General features: G+C 38.8%; 1 protein-coding gene across 1 annotated transcript; it reads right to left on the bottom strand.

Annotated features, from left to right (window-relative positions):
• Positions 1-4,125: 4,125 nt before the first annotated feature.
• LOC307136811 (protein VCF1) lies at positions 4,126-9,597 on the bottom strand. The gene is made up of 3 exons (XM_079834102.1): positions 9,089-9,597; positions 8,229-8,340; positions 4,126-6,900 (listed from the first exon to the last, which is right to left on the bottom strand). The coding sequence occupies exons 1-3, from the start codon at positions 9,103-9,105 to the stop codon at positions 6,661-6,663; spliced, it is 369 nt and encodes a 122-aa protein (XP_079690228.1). The 5' UTR covers positions 9,106-9,597; the 3' UTR covers positions 4,126-6,660.
• Positions 9,598-10,535: the final 938 nt, after the last annotated feature.

Below are 10,535 nucleotides of genomic sequence, written 5' to 3'. Positions count from 1 at the left end.
AACCCATTAGTAATGACTCAAGTGTTACTACATCCTTCAGAAGGAACTACTAATTATTTAGATCAGTTTTCTAAAGTGAAAAACATGATGACTCTGTAGTAATGACTTAAATCATTGTAAACGTTTGACGTTTTTGTAAAATTTTTGATAGTAATGACTGAAGTGTTACTACATACACTCTACAAATGCTGGGTTAAAAACAACCCAAGTTGGGTTGAAAATGGACAAACCCTGCAGCAATTGGGTTGTTTTAAGCAAAAATTTTACCCAACCGCTGGGTTAAAACAACCCAATAGCTGGGTTTGTCCATTTTCAACCCTGCATTTTTTCTATAGGAATTACTAGTTATTTGTATCAGTATTGTAAAGTGAAGATCATGGTCACCCACTAGTAATTACTCAAGTGTTATTATCCAAAACCTTACAAAAACCTCAAAAGCTGACAATGATTTCAGTGTTTACTACAGAGTTATCATGTTTTTCACTTTAGAAAACTGATCCAAATAATTAGTAGTTCCTTCTGAAGAGTCACTACTAGTGGGTTACCATGATCCTCACTTTAGCATTAATTATGCATTATTCACATTAATTATGAACCTGTATATAGTAGTTCTTATAGTCCCCTGGGAGGTATGAAGTATGCCTATTAGCTAATAGTGAACTACCTCATTCAACTGAGCACTATTACTAACTAATTAATTAATCAGAGTTTCGTGTTAGATAATAATAGTTACTGGTGTTAATATTGTGTTACTCATTTGTTCCTGTGTAGTTATTCTTTAATGGTGGATCAGTATTCTAAAGTGTTAGCGAACGGAAAATTACCACCTTACTTAATGTCCAATGAAATTTGAATGGACATACTTGGGTCAGATCATGATTGGGTGGTTGGTGTGACAAACGGGAACTGATTTAAATTAAATCGGCACACTAGCTTTAATTTTAATTTTAAAAGTTTTTAAAAAAAGAGATTTTTCCTTCTGTCGAGACTCACTTGCTGAAAGAAGTAAGAACCATGACTCGAGATCAGTCAGCAAAGCAAAACGCACGCAACCCATAGCAAAGCGTTATGGCAAGTTGACAACGGCACAGACTGACATTTATGTAAAAATAAACAGGAATTTTCCGACTTTTGAGCGATTCGTTACTGTTTTGCAAAAGTGTAAAGAGTACCTGAAAACCACATTTGAGTAAAAGTATAGATTCCTTACAAAGAAAACGACTCCATTACAAGTCACCAATTCCAATACGACTTGAGTAAAAGTCTTAGAGTGTCTGATTTTAACAGTACTTTAAAATACAGTAACAGTATTTTACTTGTACTGAATATAGGCTCAAAGATGCACAAGTCCTCAACACTTGAGAGACACGCCAGTGAAAACACTTCCTGTTGGGTTTTCCGATTTTGCTCGCAGGGACTTTTTTCTAGGTATTGGGCTGTTACATTTGTGTACCGATTTTCATACTTGTACGTGAAACGCAGTGAACGGCACTTAATTGAAATTTTGTAGGTGGCGCTATCGAGCCATTTTGCCACGCCTAATTCTGAAAACCAGACGTACATTTTCACCACTTCTGATGTGTGTGCAAAGTTGCGAGCACGTTTAGGCCATCAAAAATGTGATTAATTTAAGAGAAGAAGAATATTAGACTGAGCAATTACAATAGAGTCCTCACACCATCGGTGCATCGATTATGTTATGTAAAATGAAGTCTTCTTGCACTGGATGTGCTGGTTTCAGCCTCATCAGCGGCTGCAGTCATGAACTCATCTCATAAATCAAACACCTGTGATTCATAAACTAACTGCTAATGCACTCGCATTCACGAAAAGTAGTTTGGGTCAGTAAAGGCAAAACACACATATACACAGATATTGTACCTGGCGAATGCGAATTTCGCTTCATTATAGCAGACACAAACTGCTGCAGAAAAAGTTAGGTGCCGTGCAAAACGTAATGTGTAACTGCATTACTCATCAGAAATGTATTGGAGTAAAAAGTACATTTACTTATTTATTAATGTTGTCAAGTAGAGAGTAAAAGTTGCTGAAAACTACAAAGTAGCCAAAAAGATACTTAAGTACAGTGACTAATTACATTTACTCAAATACTTTACACAACTGTTTTGTACACAATGTCATGTTAATTATAATTCAAATGCATTTTATTTTATTGACCCCAATATTAGCATTGCTATTTGTCTTAGAGGGGCACTTTCGATTCATTTTGAAGCACCTGAGCACCCAAAGCCCCCCCTCTCCCCTCTGCACGTGCCTGGTACTTACTATAGTAATAACAGTAAATTATAACAAGTAACTAAACCAAACCCTAACCGTAACTTTATAGTAAGCAGTCAATTAATTTTACTCAGTACTTATTTAAGTACAATGTAACTACGTAGCGTAACCCTAAAGTAGCTTCAAAAGTTGTGCACATTGTTAAACTCTAGTGAAAGATTAATTCATTAACCCGTTGCTCACATGTGACTATAGTCTTTTTTTGTTCAATGTTCTTCTTTATTGTGTCAGTCTATTAAAGATTCACCCCCAATTACAAATGTCACTGTCAAACGATTATTTTCTGTGAATATGGTCCATTACGGAAGAGATGTAATTGCATGCTCTGAAATCTTTATTCAGCCTTTTGTATATTGGCTTTTATGGGTTGTCTAAATTAATTAGCACTTATAACACACAAAGCCTGAGCGTAAGGGAGGGCATATTTAGCTTGAGGACAACATGGCCCTTGATGTAAAGCCAAAGTCAGAGTTTACAAGATAAGATAAATCTGGGTGATATAAAAAGCTCTATAAAGTACATATTATAAACTATATGACTTGAGATTATTTATTTGGTTTGTTCACACTTGCAAATGCACAATTATGTAAAACCGCCCATATAGACTTGCACTGAAGGAGGGCTTTGAGGCGCTGTTTACACCTGGTATTGAGATGCGTTTTGGCCGATCGGATCACAAGTAGGCGAGGGAGACAGATTCCCGTTTACACCTGGTGTTTTAATCTGTCTCTTTTGTCCACTTTCAATCACTTCTGTCCTGATTTCTTCGAGGGGAGGGTCTATATGGGCGGGTAAATGTATGGGTTTTTTCAGATCTTTCGATCAAATGGACGAAATTTACATATGAACACGATGATGATGGAAAAACACACAGAGAGCATCGGCTTTCGTTTCTTCTCTGACAAACACAAGACCAGCCGAACGCTGTGAGTGTGTGTTAGAAATCAGGAATGGAGAGAGAACGTTGTTTTGGATGGTTTTCATCTTCAACCCGAACCTGGGTCTTCAGCCGACAAAAGTTTATATCCCGTCCGGCTAGCGCTCTTCCCATAATGTTTACACGTTAGGTCAGTAGGCGGAGAGTAGAGGATCTTTAGTGGCTGTTCGAGTTTTCCATTACCTCTGGAAGTGGTGGAAATTGGACAAGGTCAAAACACTCTAGACCCCGTTTACACCTGTATTTAGCGTCGTCCACTTGTGATCCGATTGACCAAAACCAGATGTAAACGGCCTTAGATGGGCTCATTTGGCCATTGAGAAACTACGCAAAACCCCTTCAAACCCCCAATCAAACATATAGCAACTCCCTGACAAATTACTTGCATTTTTTGTCAGAAAATGTACAAATCTAGTGAGCATTATATCTGAGTTTCTCAGTCTTCTGCAAGACTGATGATAAACTGATCTGTGGTCATTTTGGACACATCTATTAGGCGCTTGCAGCGAAGGAAGGAAGGCCTGTGTTTTCTGCAGGAGCTGTAATGAGGACGCAGAGACGGGGAGCCACACTTACCAGAGGCGAATTAATACATGTAATCTGTTATGCAGCGCAATGTGACAAGACAAGGACATGCAGTGCTCTAATTAAAGTGACCTTTTCCCACAACTCCTTGAAGCACAGGTCATCTCTCATTAATGCCTGGTCTGGCACTGAGCTATAATTCACTACACATCCAGAAAAAGGCAGATTTCCCCCCTTGCCTCTGTCGTCTATTGAGTGCAGCCATGCATAAAAGAACGCAACAGCGACCGCCCATTTTTTCCATAAATAAACATTTGATTCACAGCAAAGTGCTATTTGAAAATCAGACAGAAAGACAAAGATATGTGACTGTAAAATATTTTAATAGGAAATGACAGTCATATCAGAAATGACAATATCAATGGGTTAATAGTTATAGCATAATGAGCATATATATACTCAGCTGTTTGGATTTAAATAAGCAAGTTCTTTAGAGTCAATGACTGAATAATTATTGCAGTGATTATGTTTCTAGCATGTTATATGTTTGGCAACAGTTCTTCTAACCCGAATTGATGCTTTTAATTTCTTAAACAGCCATGTAGGAAGAAACATCATGGCCATATTCAAGGAAGGCAATGTCAAGATTCATCAGCTCAAATTGTGAAAGAATGAAGAATCATTTTCACACATGAATCGGCACCTCTGGGTCCAGACCTTAAATTCACTGTAAGTCTTTGGGATGTGCTGGAGGAGACTTTACACAGTGCTGGACTCTTGCATTTGCAATACAAGATCTTGACCTAAAAATGATGGAAATTGATGCACCTGTTGATGGAGATTACATCACAGCATTCATTACCTGGGTAAGTAATTCTCAATGCATTAAGGTAGTGAACTTTAAATGTTAAGCGAACTCGACTGCTGCACTGATGACGTATTTTTGTAGGTCAACCCTTAAGTTCACATCACATTCCCATTGGATTATTATTGCAGAAAATAAGCTCTGTGACCAACTAAAGTTTTGCACCAAGACGAACTTCACAAATGAACACAAATTAAGTTTTATGAAGCCTAAAACACGTCCACATCACCACCATTAACCTTCAGACAGTCTTTATTTAAAACTTAAGTTGAAAGTTTTGAGCTAGAATGAGGCTGTGAGAAAGCATCTAGTGATTAGATTTCCTGTTCGGATGATGACGCTTAAATGTCCCCAACAACCTTTATAAATCAAAAGGGGCTCTTACTGATGTATTTTATATTGCAGAACAAAATTTGAGGTTACACTTTATTTTAAGATGACATATGTATACACCTGCATCCATGTGGATGTTACTTTGACACGTACCACCTACCTAAGCATTGTTGCAGACCATGTACACCCCTTCATGGAAACGGTATTCCCTGGTGGCTGTGTCTCTTTCAGCAGGATAATGCTCCTGCCATAAAGTAAAAATTGTTCAGAATGGTTTGAGGAGCACAACAACGAGTTTGAGGTGTTGACTTGGCCTCCAAATTCCCCAGATCTCAATCCAATCGAGCATCTGTGGGATGTGCTGAACAAACAAGTCCGATCCATGGAGGCCCCACCTCGCAACTTACAGGACTTAAAAGATCTGCTGCTAACATCTTGGTGCCAGATACCACAGCACACCTTCAGGGGTCTAGTGGAATCCATGCCTCAACGGGTCAGGGCTGTTTTGACAGCAAAAAGGGGACGAACAATATTAGGTCATATACCTGATCGGTGTACATTGTACTGGCTATAGTTTTGTTATTATGGTTAGTAACTTGTAATTGTGCATAATTTACTGTTAATACTATAGTAAGTACATGTAGTTTTGTGTACCTATGTCACCTTAAAATAAAGTGTTACCAAATGTGACAATATCTTGAGCTTGTTTTCACCACAGACCTTATTTCAGGCATTTAACCAAAGACCCATTAACTTCAGGACAATGGAACCGGAAGTGCTAAAATGACAACTAAACTTTACCAGGTTAAGGACTCATTTATTACCAGCGATTAGTTATTTCCATGATAACAGTGACTCTTCTAATTGGTCGATCTCAGTTAAGGATGTTTGTTAATGGCAAAAATAAGCAATTTCTCAGGAGTTAGTCACGCAGGTTCAACACAGGTTTGCTTAAGAACATCCATCTTTATTTAGAAATGTAGATGATCTGAATGTAAAATGTAAATGTACATCTTTCAATACAAAAAGGTATAGTAAAATAAACAACAATCTTTAAAACGCAATCTGAGTTCGAACAGCACACAAGAAAACCTCGGCAGGGTCTCGAAGGCCTGACGCCTGGATGAGCAACCAGCTTTAGCGATGGTTGGGAGGCAAGAGATCCTGCAGAACGGTGTCGAGATTAGCAGGAAACCATCCAGACCTGCACAGCCTTTGAGCGTGTCGACTGGCTCCTTTATGCATTCGTTACAGCACTGCAAACTAATCAACAGAATATCCTGGCACCTTTAAATGCCTCCCATCTGAATTTTCTATATGTTGTCCACATCAATATTTGATCAACAGAAATTCCCAAGTGCAAATCCCCACTAAAATATTCCTTTATTCTCAATACAGCTGTACTCAGAAGAAAAATACACAGTGTGAAAGTCACAAAAGTTTGCATCATAGTCAAGCCGTTATTGCTTACAATGAATACTTTTGTGCTCTAGTTAGTCAAAGAGCTTACAGTACCAGGGCATGTTTTCCATCCTGTGACATATCAACATAAAAGGAGCTCTAGGAGAGGGAGAGAGAGAGAGAGAGAGAGAGAGAGAGAGCAAGAGAGAGAGAGATCTAGAAAGTAGGAGCAGGTTTGAATGAGGATGGAGATGAAGACGTTTTACCCTGTCGCTACTGGGGTTTTGTCGGTCCCTGAAAGTCATCTGTGCTTGGACTGAGTCCGGCTCTGTAAGCTGTGGAAATGGGCTTCCCTCAGGACACGGTTGATGTGCTGGTAGGACAGCAGGTCCATGGGGCCCGACTGCTTGGAGGCACTGTGGGGACTGCGGGGGCCGGGGCCGCTGTGGGGCCCGATGACGTCCACTCCACAATGGCTGCCGCCGCTGCTGCCGGCGGCATGATCCGGACTGCTGATCCAGCTGCTCTCGCTGCTGGAGGACTGGGAAGAACCATATTAGTTTATTTAAATGAAGTTTAAGGAGAAATTTTCTTTTTTTTAATCATTACGTTATTTTGTCAACACTTCTGAAATGACTAGCAATATCTTGACATTCTTTTAGTTAGACATTCATTAAACAATGTGTGTAAACAAAAGATATTCAGAACAAAAGTGTTTAAGATGATAAATATTAAAATCTCTGCTAATAAAAGAGACTTTGCAAGTTATCGCGCAGAATGTACATATACACTCGAGTTATTGTGCTCATACAGTTTCATATGTTCATGTTGAGAAAAAAAAAATATCCACATGTTTGGGTGACATTGGTGCCTCAGTCTGATAACAATAAGGCCGGGTGCAGATGTCGCAGGGACACAAAGATAACGTGTGCAGTGTGTCTTTGTGAATGTGTGTGTGTCTGAGTGTATGTTTGAGAGTGCATGTCTGTGTAAGTGTCTGTGTGTGAGCGTGTGTATGTTTGTCTGTCTGTGTGCATGTGAGAGTGTGTATATGTGTGTGTGTGTGTGTGTGTGTCTGTGTGTGTGTGTGTGTGTGAGTGTGCATGTGTCTGTGTGAGTACATGTGCATGGGTGCGAGTGCGTGCGTGTCTGTGTGCATGTGTTTTGTCTGTGAGTGAATGTTTGTATGCATGTGTGTATATGTTTGTCTGTGAGTGAATGTGTGCATGTCTGTGAGTGAGTGTGCGTGTCTGTGTGTGTGTGTGTGTGTGTCTGTTTGTGTGTCTGTTTGTGTGTGTGTGTGTGTGTGTGTGTGTGTGTGTGTGTGTGTGTGTGTGTGTGTGTGTGTGTGTGTGTGTGTGTGTGTGTGTGTGTGTGTGTGTGTGTGTGTGTGTGTGTGTGTGTGTACGAGTGTGTGAGCATGAGTGTGTCTGTGTGTGTGAGGGTGTCTGATTGTTAGTGTGCGTTTCAAAGAAAACAGCACATTAATATAGAATGATGATTAAACTGACTTGGAACTAGCCGTGCATTAAATAGTTTTAACGTGCACCAGCCAATCAGAATCAAGTATTCAGACAGACCATGGTATAAATATTAAATATTGCATCCTAAATATAAGGATTTCATTAATTATTAGCTTTTCATTTACTCACAAACTCCCTGCAGTTCACACCATGAATGAAAACTATAATGATAACTATATTAGCATCCACACCAATGCACAATATCGTTCTGTTAATTTTAAGTGTGACAGTTTTGTCGTCTGTCTCTTGAAACGCTCAAGCTGTTTATCGTTCATCAGCTGGAAAAAGTATCAGTGTCATTATCATTATATTTGTGGTGTGATGTGTTGTTGAGTGCACTTCATACCTCAGACTCCCATGATTCTCTGCCCGTCTCCGAGCTCTGGAAGGCTGAGCTCAGTCTTTTGGCCTGAGGCATCTGAGCATCTTCTTCATCACCGTCAGCGCGCTGACGTTTCCTTAAGGACATCATTAGAGTTTACAGATTATCAACATAACAGCAGCACTTACACATTAGTATGTGTGCCCTTGTATTATACATGCTTGTATACTTCACATAGTAATGTACAGTCTAATATATATATATATTTTTTTTTTTATTTTTTTTTTTTATTTTTTTTTTTTATATATTTATATTTTCTGATATATTTGTGGCAATAGCCAACAAAACATTGTATCGGTCAAAATTATACATTTTTCTTTTATGCCAAAAATCATTTGGATATTAAGATCATGTTCCATGTATTTTGTACATTTCCTATCGTAAATATATCAAAAATGTATTATTAGTAGTGCTATGCAAAACTACATACATTATTCTTATTAACTGACCAAAGTACTACAAATGTGAGAAGGATATATAAAAAACTTACTTTAAATTGTGTGTTAATTCCACTATTTTATTATATGTAATTGTTCTACAGTCTATACACAGTATTTAATTCAATTACATCAGAAGTAAAAAAGAAAAAGAAATCAACGGAAAAGTAATTAAATTACAGTAACTATTAACTTAGTAACACTGGTCACAGATATAATATTTCATATAATATTAGGTTTCTTTTTTATTCTGATATGAATGCTAGGATCTAGCACATTTCATCTGTCTGTGTTTGTGTGTGAATCAAGATGCATGACCAACAAATCCCCCCAAACATGTCGTATTCTTTAGATGAAGTAATAATAATGCAGAATCTGTGGCCTCACCTGTTTTCTGTCAGCATGTCTGTGGCTGTGAGAGGAGGATGATCTCGTGTTTTCTTGAGCTCAGCTCTGGTCAACAGCCTGCTGTGTCATGCTACACTTCAACACCAACACACACACCTCTGCTAGCGGCTTAACACACACATATACACAACATCTTCGGCTCGATGAAGTACAAAGCAGTAAATGATATGTTAGAAAACAAGTGAAGGTCGTATTTGATGAACTCCGCCGTCATAAATGTGTGAGACTTGAACTCATCCGGCTAGTCTCTATCATAGCTGTGTGCTAACTGACACTTCACTAGCTGGGAGATCTCGCGGTATTTTCTACTGATTTTGACGCTGTATTCCTCTCGCAGTCGTACTTTCATACACGTAGCGGGTATAATAAGGTTCTCTGCGAATATAAACCGGCTATTTGTCGATTTGACGAGCCTGCGCGACACAAAACAAACCACCGCGGCTGCTGTTATTTACATGCCACTGCGCATGCGCGAAACTCAAGCCTGTAAAACACGAGGGCGGCGCGGGATTGGCTGATCGTGCGATGATATCACGTCCGATGTCCACAAGCGCTAATTTACTGCCTCTCTGACTGTCTATACTGTTTATATAATTCTATTTTTGTTAAATTCTGTTTTGAGTTGTAACTGTGTATTTGCTTTTATATATGTTCAATATGAAGAAAAAAATAATTCCACTCGCCTCATAAGAACAAATGTGTATTTTAGCATGTCAAGCAGTTATACTGATATAAAGATGTTTTTTCAAATATTGCGGTCGAGTACACCGTATGACGCTCTTGATCACAGCTGACGCAGTTTTCATTGTAACGCTAACCGTGTTTTCCTAGCAACTGCCTAGTGCGTTTGGAATGTATAAATCCTACTATGGGTGTTTAGGCAGAGGTCTGGCTTATGAATATTAATTAGAGCCGACTGACGTTGCTTGGTAACCTTTCTGGGGCGTCCAGTTACGTAACCTATCTAACGGTAATATTTAGAAGTCAGAGCTAACTAGGGGCCGCTAACGGTCGGCCCAGTGCCATGGCTCCTATGGAGGACGAAACCTGCAAAAACAATAAATAAATACGCAAACAAATAAACCCACAACATTAAAAAAATAATAATAATAATAATATATATATATATATATATATATATATATATATATATATATAGGCTATATTTGTGATCAGGCATAACATTATGACCGGTGAAGTGAATAACACTGATCATCTCTTCATCACAGCTCCCTTTAGTGGGTGGGATATATTAGGCAGCAAGTGAACATTTGTCCTCAAAGTTGATGTGTTATAAGCAGGAAAAATGGGCAAGCGTAAGGATTTTAGTGAGTTTGACAAGGGCCAAATTGTGATGGCTAGACGACTGGGTCAGAGCATCTCCAAAACTGCAGCTCTTGTGGGGTGTTCCCGGTCTGCAGTGGTC

This window comes from Gobio gobio (genome assembly GCF_949357685.1).
Source record: "Gobio gobio genome assembly, chromosome: 1".
Taxonomy (NCBI): Eukaryota; Metazoa; Chordata; class Actinopteri; order Cypriniformes; family Gobionidae; genus Gobio; species Gobio gobio.
Note: the sequence above shows the minus strand (reverse complement) of the source record. Positions and strands in the feature narration are given on the sequence as shown.

Bases quoted from the DNA above. Each gene is read 5' to 3' on its own strand.
- LOC307136811 (XM_079834102.1), bottom strand. The intron at 6,901-8,228 runs GTATGAAGTGCA...GGTTCTTCCCAG, and splicing joins GAGAATCATGGGAGTCTGAG to TCCTCCAGCAGCGAGAGCAG.